The sequence below is a fragment of the Tamandua tetradactyla genome, chromosome 2, assembly GCF_023851605.1.
Source record: "Tamandua tetradactyla isolate mTamTet1 chromosome 2, mTamTet1.pri, whole genome shotgun sequence".
NCBI lineage: Eukaryota > Metazoa > Chordata > Mammalia > Pilosa > Myrmecophagidae > Tamandua > Tamandua tetradactyla.
The window spans coordinates 80630398-80655974 of NC_135328.1; the positions used below are offsets into that span (position 1 = coordinate 80630398).

General features: G+C 36.1%; 1 protein-coding gene across 19 annotated transcripts in view; it reads left to right on the forward strand.

Annotated features, from left to right (window-relative positions):
* BNC2 (basonuclin zinc finger protein 2) overlaps positions 1–25577 on the forward strand; it is a 406556-nt gene that overhangs the window by 160050 nt on the left and 220929 nt on the right. For 13 of the 19 annotated variants that reach the window (XM_077148114.1, XM_077148113.1, XM_077148115.1 and 10 more), the window contains one exon: positions 2599–2682. The exons of 5 other annotated variants lie outside the window; for them this stretch is intronic. In XM_077148114.1, the coding sequence (XP_077004229.1) occupies positions 2599–2682 (84 nt within the window). One more of the 19 variants, XM_077148112.1, reaches the window with a different exon arrangement.

Here is a 25577-nt window from a genome sequence, read left to right on the forward strand (position 1 = left end):
TCTATTTAAATTGGTTTTATTCTATTAACAAGGGAAAATTTGTGATTTAGGATGGACCTGTGGATTTTAATCGTGATTCTGCTACCACCTTGTTTTGCGATGTCTTAGTTTCTTTGAATACAGCTTCTTTACCTTTAAAATATGGGAGTTCACCTTTCATGGTTCCTTATGGAACTTTTCAGTTCAGAAATTCTTGGATTATAAATCTGTGTAACATCCACTTTTCTACTAGTTCATTTTTTGTGATTAGGATTGTCGAAACGTATTGGTAGCCTGGCATAGTTTCCTCACAGGTTATTCACAAGACCATTTTTGATTTTTTAAGAAGCTGTTGTATTTCTGAATGTCTAAAGTTGTAATTGAGAATAATTGTAGTTGTTTAACTTTCTCTTTTTCTTGTGAGAGTTTTTATAAAATGCATTTAGTGACTGTGAGGGTAAAAAAGAGCTAGAAGCTTAGGGTTTGTGGTGTTACTGTACATTTAATTTGAAATATATACATTCTGGCTCATGGACTCTGCTTTAATCAGTTAAGTAGTCAGATTTATTTAGGTTTTATAGAAAGCTTTTTTGGGGGTTATCATTTTGATACATGGAGTATTCTATGATTAATTTTTAAAAAATTTTCTTCCATTGCCCCTTAGGGAAAATTACTGTTGCAGAACTCATTAGTGCCCCTCCATATGTCAGCTGAGGGTTGACATTGAGTGTTACTCCTTATGTGACATCGCACAAGTGCACAGTGTCTCTGCTCTTCTCCATACTCCATTTCTTTCTCATTCCTCAAATTTAGAGGCTAAATTTCCTTTACATTGGTTATGCTGTCCTCACTAAAGAGCAAATCGTAGGTCTTAATTTCTGTTAACACTTTCATTTCCTTTATTCTCTTCCTTGTAGTTTGTTTTATATGAAATGCCAGCAAATGTCTCTGGAATGGATGCCACTGAATACAGTTATTACATTTTTAATTAGCTTCTTTGAAATAGTTTTCGTCTTTCTTTTCTCTCTCATTTCTTAGGTTTGAATCTGGGCTTTGCAACTGTTGAGCTGTGTGACGCTAAACTAGCTATTTTCCTACTCTGAGTCAATTATTTCGTTTATAAAAAGGAGATGTTTATATCCCATTAAAACTAGCTATTTTCCTACTCTGAGTCAATTTTTTTATTTATAAAAAGAAGTTTGTATCCCATTAGACTGTTGGGGAAAAAAGGGTTAATCTGTAGGTAAAGTGACTAGCACATTGTAAGTGCTCAGTAAATGTGAACTCCCTTTCCTTTCTATTTTGGGCTCCACTGATGAAACTCATGGGTCAAGGATGGCTAACACTGAAGAAATAAGATGGTATTCTGTTCACTTCACCTTATTGGCATACAGAAAGAAAGAATGTGTATTCTTTCTTTCTGTGTTTATATACCATTACATACCAAACACGACTGTGTTTTTTATATACTAATGGTATTCACTAATAAACTTGCAAAGTGGAATTTATTGAAAATTTTCAAAATTGGGAGAAGTGAACTGATTTATCAGACAAAGGGAATGGTGAACAGCTTTTAAGGCAGCTCTTTTGCTGTAAACTGATCTCTATTAAAGAAAATTGATTAGCTCAGATGACCTTAATCGGAGTTTAATAAATGAAACAAATTCCAAAGGAAGGCTTTATTAGGGTAAGAAGACGTAGGTGAGTTGAAGCTGACGCTATGGATTGAGCAGTGCAGATACATACAGGAAGGTAGTGAAAATAGTCTGTTTTAAAAATGTTGAGTAGAGATTTAGAGAGATTTTTTAAAAGTAGAAAACAAGGTTAGAAGAAGCTAAATCTTTTTTAAATTCATCTTGGAAAATTTAAAATAAATTAAGTATTTAGGGGTGATATTGACTAATTATAATAGGTAACCTTAGTTTGGTAAGGTAACCTTGATAGCTTTCAAGGTAGAACTCTAGATTTAGAAACATTCACTAAGTTACAGCTGGTTTGGGTTGATATTACTGCTGGTTTTTATTATTAGAGCAAATTATAAAAATGCCTCTTTAATTTAAAGGTGATAAGTATAAATAATAGTAAATAAGAAGTATAGATAAGTTATGTTAGCCTATACTGGAATAGGAAAAGTAAATCTGAACTAATTTTTTTAAGAGCTGAAATGAACTTTAGGAGCCAGAGCATCCAAGTTACTTAATCCCTGGATAAAAAAACATGAAGGGACAGAGTAAAAAAGCATGTGAAGCATGGATTCTGTGTTTCCATGTTTCCTTCTTCCCTTTCTTTCCCCTTCCTTCCTTTTTACCTGCCCTTCTACCTCTTCCTCCTGTTCACAAATGTTTTCTAAATGCCTTTGTCCCACACGCTGTGGATATGAGGGTTGACACAATTTAGGTGGCTCTTTCCTTTTTGGATTTTACCATCTGGTAACTAATAAGCCTGGTTGATAATATTTACAATATATTGGACATACTGATTTCAAAGACGTGTCAAGCCGTGGTAAACTGTTTCAGACCTGCAGCTGGGATTTCTCTGCATCTGCCTGGGTGAAGTGTGAGTGTGTTAGTTTTTCAGCAGCCTCCACACCCAGCATCTAACTTGGCCGTATTCCCCCAGGTTCCAGTGGCATGTGCTGGCCGAGTGCTGGGTGCAGACTTTTGCCCAAACCTGGAGGAGCCAGACCAGAGGCTGGAAGTCCAGGTTGGAGTCTTATTGTTCTATCAACTGGGGGTGGTGTGACAGCCGCAGAGACCTCTGAAGGCCATACAGATTTTTCACTGCCATCAATGAAGGACAACCATTGAGACAGGTGTGAAAGAGGGACCAATGTGTAGCATTTGTACAGCAGAAGGTCCTTTACTGTAGTGGATAAGAACATGGTCTCTGAAGGCTGCCTACTTACGTAGATACAAGTCAACCTTGGGTGAATCACTCATCCCAACTGAACCTCAATTTTCACAGCTTCAAAATGGAGATTTACCAACCAGGGTGATTCTGAGCATTAAGTGATAAATAGTGCATGTCCAGCAGTCCCAGGAATTGGAACATGGCAGTCATTCAATCAATGTTAGTCCTGTTGTGTTTCTTATTATCATGTCCTAATCTAATCACTGTGCTTAACACTGGAGATAGAAGGGGACCAAGTCTTGCTTCCTGAGTTATGGTGTTCTAGACCAGGAAAACAGCTGGATTCTTTAAAAGGAAAGTAAGACTTGATGATAAGTTTCTTCTGTTTTCATGGGTTGGAAGATATGCCCAGTAGTATAAGTTTCTTAACAAAGTACATTTTTCAATAAAAGTATTGCCTTGGAATTCAGTTTATATTTGCTGTGTTCCTGAGGCATTAAAAGCTCTTTGGTGTATTACACATTAAAAATATAAACATGACATCTTGGCCAAAGATATGTCTCCACTTTCATGTATCTTTTACTATTAAGGAATGTGTGTGCCATTGATACCAAGATACAGCTGAGATTTCAAAACATGGATGACATCCCTAGTATGAGCGAACGCTTACTTTTTTAGGACCTTCATTTGGCATCATTGTCTAAATTTTCAGGTTTATGGATGAGCACAGTGAGCTCAGTTTTAAAACATTTTACTGATTTAGAACACCCCACATGATAAAAGAGAACAGTTTTTAGAGTTGACTTCTTCACAGCGGGAATGAGGGTGGAAGGGGTTATAGGAGGAGGTTTCAACTTTTATGGTATGGAAAGAAACGCCATCTCTTGCACACCTGCTCTTGGCCTAGGGAAGACCACATGAGCTCTACTGTGCCGCAAGCTGGTGCTGTCTGGGTGGTGCATGGCTGGGATACAAGAGAAAAGCAGGTGTGACACATACGAGACATGCTCAGGCATTTCCCAGTTTTAGAAAGCTAACAGCTTGTATGTGACACGCAAATGCAGTGATGAAAGACTTTTTTGTGGTGAGTAGGGTGATCCTTGACCTCTTTGGGTGGAACAAGTGATATTCTTCAAACACATCACCTGGAACAGTCTGTCATGGGTTATTGTTGGATAATCTGCTTTTTAACCTTGAGTTATGATGCAAAAAGAAATGGGTTTAGCAGATGTTAGTGTGTGATGTAAAATGGAAAAAGACCTTTGGAGCACATTATTTTGACATACCAAGAGGGAAAAATCTATATTTAAAAGTTTAAATGAAACCCTGCTTGTGGATAGGTAAATAGATGGTGAACTTAAGAATTCAGCATCGGTCTTGCAAAGAAGACCTAATTCCTGAGCAAAGAAAGAAAGAGGCTTTCATTTTATTGTATTCCTCATCTCACAGTACTGTTTTGGCAAACTGAGTGGAATATGGTGAATTAACTGGGGCCAACTTGAGCATTTCTATCCCTTCCTTCTTTTTTTTATTGTATAGTATAACATATATACAAAGCAAAGAAATAAAAAAGCAGTACTTTTCAAAGCAGTCTTCAAAAAGTGGTTACAGGATAGATCCCTGAGTTTGTCATGGTATTCCTTCCTTCTTAAATCTGGCTTCCATCGCAGTTAAAAATATTTGGGTAAATAACCACATTATCTGGGTCATAAGAAACTTGACACTGAACATGTTCTTCAACAGGTAACAATTCAGAACTGGTTTTTAGGTTTGACTTCATTTTTTGCCATGGCATGTATCCTGGTCCCCCCCCCCCCCCCCCCCCCCCCGGAAAACCAGGAATGAGAAACTTCTTATTTTTTAGTTCATCTATATATCTAGGGAACTCACTCATTATAGAACTTACCAGAGCCACATACTTTTCTTGCTTGGGTTGTGGTCTTCCCCCCAGGACCAGACATTACAACCGCAACAGGATTTGCTGTTTGGCTTCTTGATTCTGAGAATAACCTCTTGTATAGCTCAATTTAGGAGCAATGGTTTGTTTATATCCTTTCTTATGAAGGATTTTTGTTCAGACATATAGCCTCCATATCTGGTTTACTTTTATATTTTAGCTGACATGAGTTCTCATGATTGATGGAAACTCTTCCTGCTCCTACCTCCTTCCTTTTAACACTTAGCCTTTTATCCCTAAACTTGGAGATTTCTTAGCAACTTTCATTTAACATTCTTCCTTGAATATATCTTTGGTTTTAAAGGACTGTCATCCTTGAAGTCTGTGAGTCTTGACTTTTGCAAAGGCAACTTCTGTGATTTTTGTTAATATGCTTGATTTGGAAAACTAACTGGAAATCAAGACTGATTCACTTTCCAACTTTATTTTTCTTCTTGGCTTTTGAAGTAGATGTGAAATTCTGTACTTCCTTTAGCTTGCCTGGTTAGGTTATGTGTAGTAGCAAAACATTGTACTTGCATGTATATAATCATCTTATTGTAAAGAATTATTCTTGTTTAGCTTTTTTCTTAATTGGTGTTAGATATTTTATTTTTAATCAGACAGAAGTTACTTTCTCAGTCTAACTGTGCCTCATTATGTATTTAGTTGTTACAGTTAACCCATCACAGTTCATTTCTTGGTTGAGAATTCAAGATGTAGTGTTTGACTTGATATTTTTCACCACTGAAGTGCTTAGAAAATTAGAGTAAACAATGCACCAATATTTCAGTATCAGATTAGGCACAATTTACCGTGATGTTTCATAAACCACAGACTCCTTTCTTCTGTGAATGCATGAAGGATCACTTTTTTTTCCAGACATACCAGGGTGCGAGTGTAAATTTCCATAAAATTTAAATGAGGTGCTTCCTGTAATTAATGAACAATTGTGGCTGCTCTCTGGTCTGCATTGTAATTAACCGTGATCAGGCTTGTTTAGTGATGACACTGTTCCTGTAATAATTTGACAAGCTACTGTGAATTTGCCAGGTTATTAAACAACCTGCAGCATTCACTTATGGAATCACAGGGATAAGCTTGGCGGCTGCTGCTGGTTAAATTGCACTGTAAGGATGAACCAAAAGCTGCCCACTTAAAGCTATCTACCACTACGAACAGATTTACATTACTGTGATTTGGGGACAAGTTAATTTTGTGTAAGGGTATCTAGAAAACTTACTACGTGATAAATCTATTCTTGCAAAGCTGGTCATTTTTATGAACTCGTAAGGAGGGCAATAAATTCCTTATATTGTTATCTCCAGTATGGACTAAACAGAGTCTGAGATTCCCCTTTCCAACCTATTAAATAGGTATGATTATTTAAATATTAATAAAGTTCCCTTCTCAAACCCATTTACAACATCCTGTAATAAAAATTCACCATTAAAAAATTTTTCTTTTGGAAATAGCAAACGACCTATGCCAGTCACAGCTGTATTGCAGGTAGAGGAATCTGTGTGGACTAGTCGCTTTATATCCATGGTCACTAGAGCTGCCCCTCTACACACACCCCCCCACCCCACTTCAGGTTAAGAACCATTCAAAACGTTACTGTCTGGTTACTGTGGTGTCTTTCATTCAGATTCTGTTTATTGACTAAACCGCAAGGATTCCTGCCCAAAGTACCAGGCGGTCTATGCTTGACTGATTTTGATTTTCTAACATCAGCCCTGGGGTTTATTTGAAAAATGTACATACACTGCAGCTTTAACAAGTAAAGTGACTGCATGTTTTGACCATGGAGTAGAGTATATCTGAAGATCATTAAATTGGAGGGTGGGGGGTTGTGGTGGAGAATAAGTTTAGTAGTCATTGTACCATCCTGTGTGCGCGCGCTTGTGTCTGTGTGTCTGCGTGTGTGTGTGTGTGTGTGAGAGAGAGAGAGACGCATACACACACATGGTTTTTGTCTTTTCATCTTCTCCAAGAGCCAGAAAGTTTCCTGCCGTTCTCTTTCCAGCCATTGACAAATGATTGCCAGATGTGAGATCTTTGCAGTGCTCTTTCCCTCAGCAAACCTGCAGCGATGGGATATTTGATTCTCCCTTGCCCATTTCATCTCCTTTCCACATCTGCCAGGGACACAAAGGCAATACATCCCTACATGAGAGTTTAAAGTTTATTCAGCTCCTTTTCCCCCTCCGATAAAGTGTTTGGAGACAACAGAATGAGGTCCATATGACTCTGTCCCAACTTTACTGTATGAAATTAGTTGTTTATTTTACTTATCTACCTCTTGGTAATTGAACTATTTCATTTTAGTTTTGATGCATGGAAAATTTGATGTAACTCAGGGAGTGCTATGAGTTTTCCTATTGTTGTCTGCCTGCTTACAACTATGCCACCAATCCAACTTCCCTCTGCTCGCCCCAATTCTGATAAAAACTAGACCAGAAATTTTCATAGGACTTCCCAGTAATTTTAATAAACCTTTAAGATATTAAATGTGGAGTGTCTGGTAAAATTAAGTAGTCATTCAAGATGTAAATAGTCATCTATGAGGGAGAAGATTCAACTCATTTGGCTTGATTAACTTATCCTGTATTTCCGACCATTGTCAGAGCTGATATGCATGAGTTCCTACTTTTAATATCAAATGGTTTATAAAAGAGAGAAAGTACACTGAGTTTTGGAAGCATCTGAAATTAGCCTGTGTAGACCACACACATAAACAGTAACATGCACAGAAGCCTTTTGCAACAGCTTGGAATATATATTGATATTGATTTCTTTATTCATCTCAGTTTAAAAATATTTTCCAAAACGCCTTTATAGCTCATGTTCAGACTATAGGGTGGGCTGACACAGGTGGCCTTTCTGTTTTCCTATTACACTTTTTGGCAAACCAAAGGTCCCTTATTCCCTGAGTAAGATCAGCATTTTTTTTAAACATTTAAAAAATAATCCATAAAATGTCTGCCACATGTTCTGTAGTTGATGGAAATGCTTTCCAAATTAAAGTAGTAGCAATGGATTCTTATTGTAAAAATGCAAGAGTATGTACTATTTCTGCTTTCCTTTTAGCTACTTACGATTATGCGAATTTATACTTTTCTGTGACATTTCAATGAATATCTGCATTAAGATTTCTGAAATCTACACTGAGGAGAATTATTTTCCGTGTTACTAAGGGAAGAGGTAAACTGTGGCTTTTCCCTTACTAGAATAAAAATAGAAAGAGTTGTGAAGTCCTATCAATATTTTCTTTTAAAATAACAACAAGAAGTCTAACAACAATAAAAACAAAAAGCTATCAGTCCCCCAACCCAAAATAATAAATCCTAATGAACCTAAGGAAAAGGGGGAAAGCTTGTTTACCACAAATTGCCAAATTGTTATTTTCTATTGGAAGATTTTATGTAGCTGGATAGAAGATAATTACCACTGAAGAGGTAGACATTAATTTCAAGCTATTCACTCAAAAGCAAAATGATGCTCATGATGATGATGGTGTTAAGTTTAAACAATAACAGCACCCTCACCCCCAGCAAAGCCACAAAACCCCAGAAAAAGTCCCTTTGGAAATGTTCACGTTAGTATTGTTGTTTAGCATTCCCCGAGGACTAATGCCACGGTAGGTGCTGCAGTAGGGGCCAGTGTGGGGAAGGTGGAGGCGAAGCACTCCTTCGTAAAACAACAAGGTTGGGAACTCCTGTGGTAGGAGCCAAGTTCCTGTGAGTTTAGATCACTTCACATAATTTGCTCTCACTAATGCATTTGCTGGTTTCTCATGCCTTCCTGCCTTTTCCTCACCATGGTTACTCTGGAAGGCAGAGAGGTGCTACACTATGGAGGTGTCATCCGGCTTGCGCACCTAGGGAACGTCCTTCAGAGGACGACTTGTCACCAGCCGTCAAAGAAGAGAGTGGCTTTGTGGTCTCTGAACATCTGGCAGTGCTGCACAGGAAGCTGAGGGGGTGTCATTAATTGTGATGAAATAATTTAAACCATCAGGAATAAATGAGGCTGTTAAGCTAAGTTCAGATTCCATTTGCCATGCACATGTGTCTAGCAGCCTGTGTGCAGTTAAAAAAAAGAAAAAAATTGAATTATATTAGCTCCTGAGTAGAAGTGAAACAGATACTGTAAATGAAACGAATTGCTGTGTAGTGATGACATAGTGTTGAACTGCTTCACAGAGTTATAGTCTCAAGAATCAATATATTGAATATGGTATATTATTTAGTGAATTTTTACATAAAATAATTCTTAGGATATTAAGGACTATAGTAAATGGCCTCTCTGGTTTATTGGGGCAGAGAGAGGATGGGTAGGTGGGTGTGTAGAAAGAGGGAAGCCCCCAGTAAAGGGAATGGGGACAGTTGAGAGCATGCTAAGCCAGGCTGAATTGATGCTCAGTTTATACCTGTTTGTAGAGTCTGACTGTGAGTACAATGTTAGGTTCCGTCCGTCTGCCCACAGACTCCAAGCTGGATGACAATTTCTCTCCAGTGATCTGCTGTGAATCTTCCTTTGACAGCTTCTTATGTTTCGGACACATCCATGTTATTTTCTTGAGATTAAAAACAGCTCTCTATAGAGACAGGAGATCCCTGGTATATATAATTCCTACTAGGACACTAAATTTTTCAAGCATATAGGCGTCTTTTTAAGGTTTTACACAATCAGTGAACCCTGATTTCAGTAGTAATTCTCAGGCATTATGGAAAAAGGCAGTCTTATATCTTTCCAAAGGAAAGACTGTCAGGTTTGGAATGTTGGGGCAACTCTGAGGTTTTGCACACTGAGCTGAGCAGTGATGTGTAGGTTCCAGGGTACACTTCTAAAATAAAAGTCATTCCTTTACCCATAAGCAGAGTTTTCAAACTTGAACTTTTATTTAAAGCTAAACAAGGAAATTTTTAATTTGAAAATAAAGCAAAATGAAGGACGGAAAACGTCTTTTAAAATTTTTTTTAACTGTTAGAGAGGAGGTAATCCCTTTATCAAAAACTAGACGCAGGTGATTGCTCAGAGAACTGGCAAGTATTGGACTAGAGCCAGTTCACAACAACTTCATCTCCCTTTTCTCTCTCAGTGCTCTTTCTGCCTCATTGCCTTGTTCTTTTCCCTGCCGTGTGTTCCCTTTATTCTTCTTCCCCTTTTTCTCTTTTCTTTTATTCTCACCTCTTTCTCAGCCTTTTCTATTAATTACTCTTGAAAACTGGTTTCTTGTTCTTCATCCTCCTTATATGTTCATAGCATAGACATGAACCAGAGTTCTTTTCTTCGTTTATAGTCTTAGTTTTTCTGCTACTATTTAAAAGATTAATATTCACATTTACTTAAGTTGTAAAATTAAAAATGTTGATTTTTACATGAAGTTGAGTGACAATTGGTGGATTTTTTTTTTCCCTAAGAACATGAATGAAACTTGATTAGCTGTTCTGCTTTTTTTAAGGAGTCCAGAAAAGTTATCTTTTTTCCCTGGACTCCTGAATGGAATTGCTATGGCTGAATATAAGCCAGAAATGTGTGCCTACGAATTAGAATCTCCTGTCTTACTCCTGACATGAGAGGAGGACATTCAGAAGTACTAGAGTTTCCTGACGTCAGGCATGTTTTCACTGAAGTTTTATAGAGTAACCAGTGGTTAGGATATCGCTTCTGTTATTTTTTGCATTTTATTTTAATTGAGGAAATATAACAGGAAAACTTCAAACCTATTTCTTGATACCATTGGAAAGATTGAAGAGACAAAGTGTGCATGTAAGACACACTCTCTATCACATAGCTAGTAGTTAGAGAATGCAGTATTATATAAATGTAGTTTCATAGCTTCTGTTAGCTAAACGGATAGAAATTAGGAAGAAATTTCACATATCGACTATTTAAATATTGCTCATCTTAAAACAGTAATATATATTTTTTCTTCCTGAGAATAAGAACTCCTAGTTGAATGTAGAAAGTTTTGGAGCAAGATAACTGTGTTTTTCTTTCTTTACTTGAAAGAAATCACTGCATTCTGTACTGCATTTGTTTCTCAAACAGTTAGAAAAAGAGGAAAATGATAGTACATTCGACAGTGCTTGAGATTTTCTTTTGAAATTGTTAGTAAATATAGAAAAAAAGCAATTGCATGAACTTAAGTTTTGTTTTTTTAATCTTTATTTATTTATTTATTTATTTATTTATTTATTTATTTATTTATTTATTTATTTATTTTGATGGGGTGTGGACTGGATGCCCCTATATACTTTTAGGATCCTCATCATTCTTCCACTGCTGTTATTGTTACTCTCTATATAAGTAGCATAAAATTTCTGGATTCCTGTATCTTGAATTCTATATTTCAAGTATATTATGGATTGAATAAACTTTGGTTGAGTGACCTGAGAACTTAACTACATTTGGCATTTCATTTAATGCCACTGTGTTTATAAGAGGATGTTATCTGGATTTCAGAACTGAATACAGCTGTTCATGCTGGAAAATGCCCGTATTAACATGAGAAAAGTTGAATAAGATACTTAATTATACTTTATATAATTTTGTAAGCCATAGCCATAGCAGCTTCATAGAAGAAGGAAGAATATAGAAGAAAATAGGAGGTATCTGAATTCTTGGTTTGAATAGAGTATTACATGTGTATGGATGGGTGAGTGTGAATGTGCATGGGTTTTGTGTTTACGTACATGTATATCTCATTACACATACACGTATTTTTTAAGTGTTGATAAAGAATACCTGTCTATATTCTGTTGAATATGTTCTTGAAAATAGTGATCAATAATTAACATTTAGAACTCATAGTGTCCCCATCCCCACACACAAAATAGTGAAAAGATCTTTTTGTTTGAGTAAATAACCGAATCTTAAATAGTGCTTCTGCCCTCTAGGAGTTTATAATCTAAAACAGGTAATGTGGCTGACATCTGTTATTGTGTTAAGTTCTTACAAATAAACATTGATCAAACACACTCAGTATTTTTTTCATATGCCTTCAAAATGTAAATTTGGAATGTTTCTGAAGTTCTGTAATTCTTAATTTTACAGATATGCAAACTGAGGCCCAGAAATTTTAAGAAACCTACCCAAAGTTATATAGCTAGTAAGAGATTCCCTATTTCTGATGCTTCGGAGCCTTCAGGACATTGTTTACAGGGTTTTTTTTGTTTGTCTGTTTTTTGTTTTTTGCTTTAGAACTTAAGTTTTATATAAGTGTTTTAAGTTTTTCTCATCTTAGAAAGTTACTTAACTTTTCCCACAACCGAGCTGACTTGGTGCAAAGAAATGGAATGTTTCGGTCTGGCTTTTTCCTCATTTTTCACAGTGTGACATGCTAGTAGGTTAGGTGTTGTTGGAGGCTGACTCTTGAATATTAGGAAGTGGAAATAGCCCCATCTAAATAATCCCGTTTCAAAAGAAAAATGCCGTTACAGACTTCTGAAGAATGAAATTGCCTAAGAACATAAAAGTGCTACTTTTTATGTTCAGTCAGCACCAGTCCAGTTTTGTGGAGCATTGAGGCAGACTGAGTCCCTTGAAGTATTGTTACTATAAAAACCATCTAATTGGTGCCTTTAAAAAAAATGTTGATTTTATGTAAAACAGTTTCCCTTTTTAAATTCCTTTCTAAGTTTTGATGGCAAAGTACCTTTTTTGAGTATGGTGCTGTGCTTGCATCCTATAAAATGCAAGTTGAGCACATAGTTTACAAACTCTGCCCTCTAGGAGTTTGTAATCTAAAACAGATAATGTGGCTGACGTCTGTTATTGTATTACATTCTTACAAATAAACATTTGTTTAATAATAAATACAAGTTTTAAATCAAAGACAAGTACAAAGTTTTTTTTTTGCTTGCCTGATTAAATAAGTAAACAAGACATCCTCATCCCGACACTGAAACTGTCCAGGGAGGTTGTAAAATGACTTAAGTACAGTAATCCTGACACCAGGATACTACTTCATGTTCTTAATTTTTAAGGCTTTTAGACTTCCAACTTTACTAGGAGGCCACTGAAAGTTTATTGTTAAATGTTCTGGATGCGGAGATGTTGTTTTTATCTTTCTGATTAAGGAATTGAGATGAGTTGATGTTCTTCCCATCTCTGGAATTTTCCCATTTCTGACTGTTGACCATGGTACTTGCTATTGTAAACCAGCATCCTGGTGTACAGTTTAAAAATGGTACACAAACGCTCAATGTTACTGGAAATTATACATATTTTTCAAATGGACTGCTTTTTTCCCAAAATCTCCTAAGTCACTAAAAACTGCATTAAAACAAATATAGGGGTTTAAAACTGATGCTTTAATGATGTGGAATTATTATATATTTGAAAGGTTTTGTTTAGAATATTGGTCAGCAGAGGTTAACAACTTTAGAATGCATAGATTTCCTTATAAGTCTGGTTAATGCTATACCAATAAAAATTTAAACATCTGAATGGTAGTTACTGAGTTCAAAACAATATTTTCTTTCTGCGTGCTTCAGCTTTGATGCAAGGTCCTTTTTTTTTTTTTTTTTTTTTTTTTTTTAAATATTTTCATTGTCAAATCTTCACAAACATACAGTCCATACATGGTATACAATCAGTGGCTCACAATATCATGACATAGTTGTTGTGTATTCTTCACCATAATCATTTTATGAAACATAACCACATACAAACGCAAACATTCTTACCATATAATCCTTCCACTCTTGTTATATAATCAATAACTCACAAAATCATCACAGAGTTGTATATTCATCATCATGATCTTTTATCAGAACATTCGCATCAATTCAGAAAAAAGAAATAAAAAAACAGAAAAAAACTCATACATATCATACTCCTTACCCCTCCCTTTCATTGATCACTAGCATTTCAGTCCACTAAATTTATTTTAGCATTTGTTTCCTCTGTTATTTATTTATTTTCAATCTTTATGTTCCACTCGTCTGTCGATAAGATAGATAAAAGGAGCATCAGACACAAGGTTTTCACAACCACACAGTCACATTGCGAAAGCTGTATCATTTATACAATCATCTTCAAGAAACATGGCTACTAGAACACAGCTCTACATTTTCAGGCTGTTCCCTCCAGCCTCTCCATTACACCCTAACTAAACCGGTGATATCTATTTAATGCATAAGAATAACCTCCAACCTCCAGGATAACCCCTCAACTCTGAAATCTCTCAGGCATTGACACTTTATGTCATTCCCCTCTTCCCTCTTTTGGTAGAGAAGATTTTCTCAATCCCTTGATGTTGAGTCTCAGCTCATTGTAGGATTTCTGTCCCACATTGCCAGGAAGGTCCACACCCCGGGAGTCATTGTCCCACATAGGGAGGGGGAAGGCAGTGAGTTTGCTTGTTGTATTGGCTGGAGAGAGACTCTTGAGGGTGACTCTTAGGCCTAATTTTAAGTAGGCTTAGTTTATCCTTTGCAAGGTTAAGTTTCTTATGAACAAACCCCAAGATTGGGGGCTCAGCCTATTGGTTTGGTTGTCCCCACTGCTTGTGAGAATATCAAGAATTCTCCACTTGGGGGAGTTGAATTTTCCCCCTTTCTCACCATTCCCCCAAGGGGACTTTAATGCAAGGTATTTTAACAGTCACTTCATTTTAGAAGTGCAAGGGAACTAAAACAGCAACATTGCGAAGACTAAACATGAACCCGTTTCAAAGTTCAAGATATTAAAAAAATATGTCTATCTCTTCCCAGTGTAGGTGTCTGTGTAAATTAAAGCATGTGATGCATAATTAATTAGAACAGCCACTGATATAAATCAAACTTTTTGGTATACTGTTGAAATGAGCATTGTTTATAAGATTATCTTGTTATTCAATCTCTTCTGTATAAACCTGGCTGGTTAGCAGTATGAAGTAATAATACAATTAATGTGATGATGATATAGTTTTTCTTGGTACAGGCCTGATCCTGCAGGCTTTTCTCGACTGGGATTTGTGTATATAGAAGACCATAAAACTGAAAATTTTAATTAGCAAGAATGTTCCCCCCCACTTATTTTTGAATCTCAGTTTATTCCGTGGGATTTTTATTCTTTTTGAACAACTCATCTGCTGACCCTGGAATAATACACTACTTTCAAATATTAATTTCTTCAAACTGTGCAAAATTCATTATGAGAACTACCTGCTATGTTCTAGCCATGCTATGCTGTACTTCTGGGTCCCAAATAAAGGCAAAATTTTACTTATAAATGAAGCCATTAGGAATGTCTTGAATAAACAAAAGTTTTTTTCTTTGATGTGCAAAGGAATTTTGTTTATAACTATTAATCATGTAAGTCCATGTCTAACACATGAAAAAAAACACTCCTTATCTTTTGTCTGAAATGGAAAGCATTCCTGTCAGCTGTAGAGCAGAAACCAGAAACATAAAATGAGAAATCTTAAGTGCAGAAAAAAATTATTAGTGTCATTATCCAGTATTTGGTGTATAATTTTGGCATTTTGTACTTTTATTTACTTTGCTTCCATTCTTCCTTCCCATTTCCCCCAGCCAACTCCCCAGCCACATTAAATTGTTATTTTCTATTTTAATGTCCTAAAATGAAAACTTTGATTTTGGTAAATTAAATCAATTGTGCATTTTATTTACCTTTCTCCAATGTTGCTTTATTATTTGATTATTCTCTTATGCAACAGAATTTGACATGGCCTTCCAATAATTTAACTGTTAAGTTGCAAAAGAAAAAATGTCACAGGTGACGCCCTCTTATATAATTTTATGAATGAAGTTTGGTGGCTGGACTTTGTTGTTCCTACTTAATCTTGTAGGGAGAATGGATTTAGGAGAGTTTCCTTTTAGAATCATGTACATTGAGGTTATGAATGCAACATCTTAAAAGTCTTAATAGTGATTCATTTTTTCCTGAAAATTAGTAGTTTTTGCTCCTTTATTGGTTAGCATTGATGGCAAACATATCTTGGTCGAATCAGATATATTTGGGTATATTATTTTAAAGGTTTTTTTGTCTGTTTTTCATTGATGTTCCATAGATCTCCCTGTTTTTAACAGTGATAATCTATGATTCCATAGCAATATCCCTGGCTGTATGTATTATTTCTGTGGTTTTGTGAATTAGTAACCACTGGAAGATTTCAGACCAATCACCATGAACCGGTTGTTCAGAGTTGCTTAATGAGGGAAACAGTGGCATAAGACCATCTCACAATACGTACATGTAAGGATGAATTTTCACTGTTAACTTGACTCTGTTCTGGATTAATCAACTTGGATTTTCAGTCACTGTTGAACTGTACAGATAGTGTTGGTGGAGTTTGAGGTCTGTTTCCTGGAAGCCTTTTAGGATAACTATCAATCTAATACTGAAATTAGGGGAGCTGCCAACTGGAGCCCAGGTGTATGGTGAAGCAGGACACTTTCTGGGTTGAATAGGTGATTAATGATGGGCTGAACGCTCTCCACCACTTTTTTACCAGATCTTGCTTCTCAGTACTGGTAGGAAGCAGATTTCAAAGCGCTGAGAGAATAATATGCGTTGTTTCTGTTTAGAAGTGGTATGCATGGCTGGAACAGATGGTAAATTCTGCTTTGACTCTGTAGGTAGACCCTGGTGTTGAAGGTGGAGGGTGATTTGGGTAAAGACTTGAAGATTTGCATCTTTGGGTGTTTTTTTTTCCTGAAGAGTATGGTTTCAGCATAGGCTGTCTATATATATTTTTTAATTGATAAAATCAAACAACATACAAGCATGACGAACATTCTTTTTTGTGTGTGTTAACCATCTTTTCAATTTTTTGTTAAAGCTTTTTGGCACTCTGATGCTCTTTCACTCTTTTTTTAAAAAATTTTTATTAATAAAATCAGCCAACATACAACACAAACATTATTAACATATGAACATTCTATACTTGGTGTGCAATCAGTGGCTCACAGTATCATCACATAGTTGTATATTCATCACCGTGATCATCTCTCAGAACATTTACATCACTCCAGAAAAAGAAATAAAAAGAAAAAACTCTTGTATACCTTACCCCATGCCCCTCCCTCTCATTGACCACTAGTATTTCCCTCTACCCAATTGATTTGAACATTTCTTCCCTCTATTATTTATTTATTTTTAATCATCTCTCCAAACTGTAGATAAAAGGAGCATCAGAACAAGGTTTTCACAATCACACAGTCACATTGCGAAAGCTGTATCATTATACAATCATCTTAAAGAAACATGACTACTAGAACACAGCTCTACATTTTCAGGCACTTCCCTCTAGCTTCTCTAATACACCTTAAACTATAAAGGGGATGTCTATATAATGCGTAAGAATGACCTCCAGGATAACCTCTCGACTCTATTTGTAAATCTCTCAGCCACTGATAGTTTATTTTGTCTCATTTCTCTCTCCCATCTTTCAGTCAAGAAGGTTTTCTCAATCCCTTGATGCTGGGTCCCAGCTCATTCTAGGATTTCTGTCCCACATTGCTAGGGAGGTTTACATCTCTGGGAGTCATGTCCCATGTAAAGACGGGGAGGGCAGTGAGTTTGCTTGCCATGTTGGCTGAGAGATAGGCCACATCTGAGCAACAAAAGAGGTTCTCTGGGGGTGACTCTTAGGCCCAATTTTAAATAGGCTTAGCCTATCCTTTGCGGATAAGTTTCATATGAACAAACCCCAAGATTGAGGGCTTGGCTTGTTGATTTAGTTGTCCCCATTGCTTAGGAGAATATCAGGAATTATCCAAATGGGGAAGTTGAATTTTCGCCCTTTCTCGCCATTCCCCCAGGGGACTTTGCAAATACTTCTTTATTCACTGCACACACAAACATTCTTAACATATGAACATCCCATACTTGTGAAATCAGTGGTTCATAATATCATCACATGGTTTTATATTTATCATTATGATCATTTCTTAGAACATTTACATCACCCCAGAAATGCCTGTGCTTCTTGATATGAATGTTCTACCATTTATGTTTTTTCTTAGTCCCTCTCTTTTACTAATTATGTTTTTTTTTCCTGCAAATTATGTATCTGCCTCATCTCCCCCTTCACTTTTCCTTTTTACTGCAAATTGTATAACTACCTTCTTTCCTCCTTCACTTTTTAAATATCTGTTTTTGGGAACTGGGTCCCCTGTGCAAATAAATCCTGACGGAGATACTTTCATGAAGGTAATTTGTTTGAGAAGGTTCCCCCGTAGGAATGAAGGATCTGGGAGATAAACTAAGAAAAGTGGGAATAAAACAATACAGGGATGAATTATTGAGGTGATCAGTGCTACTACTGATGGGTGCTGGTTCTCACTGGGGCCTTCTGAGATGCCTCTTGGATGTATCTCAGTACTGTCTACCCAGAGAATGAAGGGAGGGAACATTTACCTATTAGCTGTTACTGTCCATTGTTCAGTTGTCCCCCTGAGCATCACACTTATGGCTTGTGCATGTGGTTCTGTTTTTTTTCTGAGCTGTCATGAAGCAGGAGGTATGTGAGACAAGCTTAGAATAAGATGCTTATTAACAATAGATGGGGAAAGTTGTTTGCCACTGGAACAGGAGGGAGGAACCCATACATTGTTTATAATTTGGGTCTGAAAGTGTAGAGACCTCTGGGGTATTTGCTGTTCCAAAACCTTTATTTGTTTCAGTGTGTTTTGTAGTATGCTTTTTGGGTGTGTTTAGGTGTGTGCCCTCTCTTCTCTGTGTTAATGACAGAATTATTTGATTTTTCTCCAATAATTATAGCATAACACTTGGAAAATTAGTCTTTGATCATTATTAGGGCCAGAGTGACCTTGGAATACCATTTCTCTTTCATGGGCCTGAGTCCCTTGCAGTATCCATACTGAAGCACAAAACATGTTTGAGCATTCTCCTATTTATATTCTGTATCCTTGATATTAGAATGGGGAAGAGTTGTAAACTGTTAAATCACTCCTAATATTCTTCTTAAAAGCAAAATAATTTTGCATAGCTCTGCTCTTTCAGACCTTCAGAAGTTGACCCAAATCTGAATGGACCCTTGGCCCTCAATAGATATAGGTAACTCTTTTGTAAGCCATGACGTCTGATTGATTAGTGAAGAGTTAGAGAAGAGTGTAAGGAAAAACTAAATAGTCTCCAATGGGATCGAAATATATATGTACCTGCAGTATTTTTTTGGCAGAAGATTCAGTTTGGGTGCTTCAGCACCTCCACAACCAACTTCTAACAAAAGCAGCTGAATTACACAATTATTTTATGTGCTTTTTTTCTTGTAGTTAAATCTTTTTATTGGGGTCTTGGCCAAGAAATTAAAAGGTTAACTACTATTGTGGTTCACGCAGAGATGAAACAATATCAGAGTTTCCTACCATCAGTCTAAGCTGCAGTTAAAATTTCTAACATCTTTTGCTGCTTATAAATGGATGAACTGATCTTAATTTCTTTCCTGTGTTATCCAATTTTGTCCCTTCCTTGCTGTTCTTATTTTTAAAAGAAATATATATGTATATATCACATGGAAATGATTCTTTAAGGGTGGTAGAGAAGAGAAGGTTCTCTGTACAGATAGATCAAGAGACATCTTGGAAATGAAATATATAGCACGGTATCTGACATACAGTAATGCCCTAAGGAAATGCCCTATCTTTATATTTTTTAAAGATAAAATGTGGATGCGGAAAAACAATAGGGAGGCTTTTTCTAATATGTATTTATAGCTGTTAACATTGTCAGTACATTGGGAATTGTTATCCAGTGAGACCTTCTTCAGTTCCAATTCCTAATAGACACCACTGTTTCAATAAAGAAAGAATTCACTTTACTCTGCTAGAACTTTCTCTTGGTCTGTGGAAATTGGACAGTGGATGATCTGAGGTCAGGTTACCTTAATACCTTAAGGGTAAAATGTAGTCTTAGGATATGATAGAATATACCATCTAGAGATAAGGAGTATCAGATTATAAGGAAAATGATTCCCTTTGTGGGCTCTTCAGAAACAGTTTTCTTTCTTGTGGTTGGTCACTTTGAGTGAATGGCAAATGCTTTCCATTATAATCCCAAATATTTCAGATGTGCTTTCTGAGTGGCTGATTTACAGTAAGTCTTCCTCAGTCCCCAAAGTGGATACTGTGACTAATTTCAGCTGCCATATACTGAGGCATTTTCTTCATATGAAAATTGTGGGAAGGCTGTAGAGATAGGAGGAGCAGTAAACCACTATGTCAACTTATTCATATACAGATTGATCCATTGTCATCTTCTTTGCATCTAACATGGATTGTTATGAATTATCAGCTCACCCTGGGAGAGACGTGCTCTGAGTTCTAATAATTTGAAATCTGTGAATCTATTAAAACCATATTTGTAGCTCTAAAAAATTGATATTTCCTGGGCAGTTTGCCCAACAAGAGAAAGTCAAAGAGATTATATACTTATCCTAAGTAACAGCAACCACCCTGCCAATTCTTCCTTTGAAAGAATACAGCAGACCCAAATTATACTTCTATGGGTAAGGAGAGACAAGAAAAGAACTCAATATATCAAAATCAGAAAGTAATTTCCACAATAATGGTAACAATAATGTTTCAAGATGTGATTCCAGCATAGGTCTGGCCATTGAACTAATCATAGCTCCGATGGGCTTGAAAATGTTTAAGGCACATCCTGAGGTTGTTAAATATATTTATCTCTGTCGCTTAAAATCAGAATATTTGCCTATGTACCAGTAGACCCTAAGATCACATGTGCAGTGGCAGCCACCTCATTGTCTGATGGCAAAAGTGAGGCCCATGTTGTCACAATGATATTCTGCGGTCAAACCTGGTCTTCTAATTTCCCAACTAAAGATCTTTTTAGCAGGCATTTATTGATCTCCTACTGCATGCCAGGGATTGGTGATATAAAGATATGTGAGTCTTGGTGTTCCCAGGAGAGTTAGGCTATGTGCCGTGAGTGGTAAGCTAACTTGTTATGGTTGTACTGTGATCTTCCTCAGGGACAGATTTTTTTTTCCCTGTTGCTCTTTGCAGTCTCAGCACCTATCGTCATGCCTGACGCCTAGTAGGAAGGTACCTAATAATTGTTTGATAACTGAATAAATGTGACAGATGCTCAACTTTGTGCCATGGCATCACAGGAGGACAGGCCATCAAGTAAGAATTCACAGAGGAGATAATGTTGCCAGGTTTTTGAATAGATAGTGTTTTTCTGTTGCAAATAGTGTGAAGAAGCAAGCTCAACTCAAAGAAGCTGTGTTTGAAAACAAGAGCCAATTTTTGTTCATCTTTGTATACCCCATTTTCCAGAATAGTGCTGGGCACATAGCATATTCAAAAAAAAAAAACCGCCATGTTGCTTTCTTTCTGTATAAACTTGAAGTATACTTTTCTTTGCTACTACATTTGGAACTTTGATAAATGTTTCATTTTAAAACATTTCTCATTTGAGAATATCTAAGTAACATGTGCTAGAGGAAATGAAATGTTATCAAAAGACTAAATCTCATTCAATTAATTAATTAGTTCAGTTAATTATGTAATTAAGAAGTTGAATGCTAATCTGCGCTTTCTGATAATTGGCAGTTGACTTCCTTTTTGGGCTGTTGAATGGGACTATTTCAAATGACTACATTTGGTGTGAAATAGGGAGTATCACTTTTAATTTTCAGTTAACCATATTGTTGATTGTCTTATTCAGTAACAGTCCTTCAGTTGTTTGCATTGCCTCAGTTGAGCAGTACATGGAACCAACACAAGCCCGATTGTGGTTTTTACTCTTGAATGGGCCAGTTAGATTTGCAAAGGGAAAAGCCCCTTGAATAAACATACCTCTCCAAACGTTGATCAGCTGTTTCATAAATGGACTTGGCTAAAGAAGGTATATCACCATATCTCATGACTATTCCTTGGAAAAAAAATCCAAAGCATGCATTTTAGTAATAATAGTTTCGTAACTTTTTTTTTTGGCATATGTGAAATGTATGCCTCTCTCAAGCTGGTATTTACCTTTTTAATGGAAGTAGGAAACCTAAAATATTCATTGCTGGAATTTTTTTATTTTCATAATAGAAGACCACCCTAACACTAGTTCACAAATATTTGGATTTATATGTAAGTTTTATAACTCTATAAACTCAAGCAGAAAAAATATAACGGATAAAATGTCAAGCAATGAAATGTCGAGTTGGAATAATGATGATTACTATAAAGTGAAATACATACTTCCTCAAAACATCAGAATTTCTTTTGAGAGGATATATCAGCTCAAAAATATATGTGAATCATACTTAGAATAGATTAGTATAGAGGTTACATACAGGTAGCAAAACAAGTAAGCTTACTGTTTAGATGCATCACTTGAACTGAGAAAACATGTCAGATTAGCTGGGCATGTGTTGAAGTATTTAGGTACAGAATCACCCAGCACCATTCAATAATAAAAGCTGACCCATGATTTCTTGAAAGGGTTTTTATTTAATTGCCAAGATAGCTTAGATGGTGTTTATTGTATTGTCAGTTATGCTATAGTGTTCATCTAATTGAAAATATTAGTGACTAACCTTTTTGTGTATATTTTTTCTTTCTTTTAATGAAGCGTATTAAATGTCTTATTCAGAGATTCATCATGTTGAAAAAATAGAATTGCTGTATAGATTTATGAGAGAGTATTTGCAACGAAGATAACAGAGATCAAGGGAATGACAAAATTACCAGAGTGAAGAAGGCAGAAAAGAGAAGATGAGACCAAAAATAATATGTATTTAAAAAGCCCTTTGGCAAAATATTGCTTTGTAGGAGAGTATGGTAGATGGTAGAATTTCATGGGAAAAAAACATATTTGGGAAAGTATATACTAAAAAACAATGTTCGCTGTTTCCTTATAAAATTTGTTGAAATAAAACTTCAGATTTTATATAAGAAATAATTTACTCCAAGGAATTTTCAGTCCATCAATTATATTATTAAAATAATATTATAAAAATTATATTTTGGTGATAAAGGAAAAAGCTAACAAATTGATAAAAAATTTAAATAAAATGTTAAAGATAATTCTTCAGGTATTTTTAATCCTGAAGTCCTTAAAATAATGAAAATATTAACACATAGTTGTATATGTCTTTTAAATTAATTACTGATTTCCTAAAAAGAGTTAAGCAGGTAGAAAGTAGATGTTAATAGATATTTTTGGTTTGTTAGTCATTTTATTAAGTGCTTAATTTAAGGAAAGAAAACTCAGGAAATACTTACTTGTGTCTTTTAAAAAGATATTCAGAGGACAGAGAATAATAGCAGGATGCTTTTGGTGACTATGTCTAAGAATGGAAATATGACCATATTAGTGAATAATAATAATTTTAGTGTGCCCTGAATTACGGTGTTTGATGGTTTGGTTTCAGAAGATGTAAATATTGTTTTCATTATAAAATTAACTGCGAATGTGAATTTCCGTGTTTCCAAATTGGTCTTAGATATAAAATCATGGTGTAGGTCAAATATTAAACTCTCTTTTGTACTTGCTAACCTAAACTAGTTTGGATACTGACGTAAGATAATAAGGATAGCTTAACCTGAATGAAGTTAGACATCCAGTGTGTGATAGATAGTTTTTATGATTTCCAAGGCACTTTCTGATTTATAAAGATATCCTTAGATTCAAAATAGGAAGGATGAATGCAGCATTAGATGTAATATTTCATTAGTATAAATGAGATATTCCATTGCACACATTTCACATTGATATGTTTACAGAAAAGTCCATGGATTTTAATTGATAGTCACATGTAAGACTTGCCCACGTATATATGTTGACCAGTTCCAGGATGTCATGGCCCTGTGCATTTTCTTCTGGATTCAGCTTAGGTGTTTCTCCTTGTGTATAAGAGTTCCCTGTTGTGTTCTCTACCTGGTCTGTGTTTCTTGCCCCTTTGGTTCACAGAGATCCCTGCGTGTCTTTCTGTCCTTATTCCTACCACTTCATATTGTCATTGACTTCTTACTCATCCGTCTCCCCGGTTAGACTGTTGTCATCTTAATTCATGGCCTGTTTCTCATCCGTATTGGTTCCTTCAGCTCTTAGGATAGTACCTGGCACCTGGGTATCAGGTGTGTGAATAAGTGCATTTGAGTCCATGTATACATGAGTGAGTGGAAGGAAGGAACAGAAAAATAGTGTCATTGTAGTATCACAATTAAATTTAGAGGACACTTTACATTTACCTTCACCGTAATTCAGAAAAGTAAGCATGGGACTATGCTTTTTAATTTACAATTGAAGATAAGGCAAATTATTTGACCAGAGTCAATAGATCATGTCACTTAGACCCAGTCTCCAACTTCCTGATTTTGATGGATCTGTCCACTCTGGATTTCTGATTCTCTATCTTCATAATACAGTTAATGCTAGTGAAACTGACTGAGGCTACTGGGGAGAGTTTAGACCCAGAGAAAAATAGCCTGCTCAGCCAAAGACAACACACTGCCCTTCCCTTTACATGGTTTGTTGTAGGTGCCCTTTCCCCCCGAATGTTGTTACTGCCTCAGCTATTCTTATTTTTTTCCCTTATAGTTCTTTATCATTTATGATCACTTAGAAACCATGCCCAACACCAAAACAGACTAGGAAATGGGCAGTTTACAGAGATATCTGCAAAAGAATTCCTAAAAGTACGGTTGCTTCCTACAAAACCAGATTCCTTAGTACCCAAATCAGTCCCAGATAAAAGAACTGAGAAGCTAAAAAAGGTGCCGAATGAGAAAATTTGGTGACTTTGTGAAACAAGGTTACCATCTGGACAGGAAAGCTCTGGCTCCATGACGTTATGGTCTGGAAGGCTGGTGAGACTCCTGGGCATTTGGGGCAAAAGGCGGCTAATGGGGGAATTGTTAGCATGCTAACGAGCCATGATCTGGTAGCCAAGCTCTGGCATGGGAGGGAAGCAGCCCTCTGGACCCTAGGGTGTAGGACAGTGATCCTGGCATCCTGATCAAGTCCATTGCTTGGGTTGTAATGAGCCCTGACTTCACAAGTCCAGCTGTCTTTTTCTTGCCGTGGGTCTTTATTTTTTTCATTAGGAAACAGGAAAAATGAAGGTCTATTAATTAGTGAAGAATAGAGAATAAAAGCTGGAGGTTAACGGTGAGTCCAGTTTTTATAGCGGCTCTCTAGTAAGAATGGCCAGCTATAGTTAGGTTAAATATTTTCTTGTGAGGGGAATTACCTCCTGTTCTGTTTTGGACCATGCACTTAATGTAGCTGGACTTTATAGCTATATTCTAGACAAGTTCCTATAGGTTTTTTTTTTTCCTATAAGTTTAATAGTACATTTACTCAAACAGGAAATTGCCTATTAAAGCAAAGTTTATTTGGAAAATCTGTTTCCATAAGTATCACCTTTTGGATTTTTTTTTCCTTACTAAGTGAGGTAATAATAGTCACACTTCATTCTTTCATTTAAAATTTTTCTTGGTGGGCTAGGTATTATTCCATCAGGAATATCGGAATTGAAGGTATAGGGATGTGATCCCTCTTTTTGAGATTTTTGAAATACCTTTTACCTGTGAAATCAGAAGGCAGTACTAGAACCTCAGTGTAGTTATATACAATTTTAGAGCAAATGTTCTGACAACTAGATCATAATACCAAGAATATGAGAATATTAGAGGTCATTGAGTCCTGCCCCTTCTTGTGATAGTGTGATTAAAAATGCAAAACTAGAGTAAATAACAGTTGGTAAATAAGCCTGAATCTATGTTTAAATCACTGGGCAGTGGGCTGCTTAAGGATCACTGGGATTGTCCAAGGTGGGGTAGGTATTAGGATGTTGCTGATGGAATTG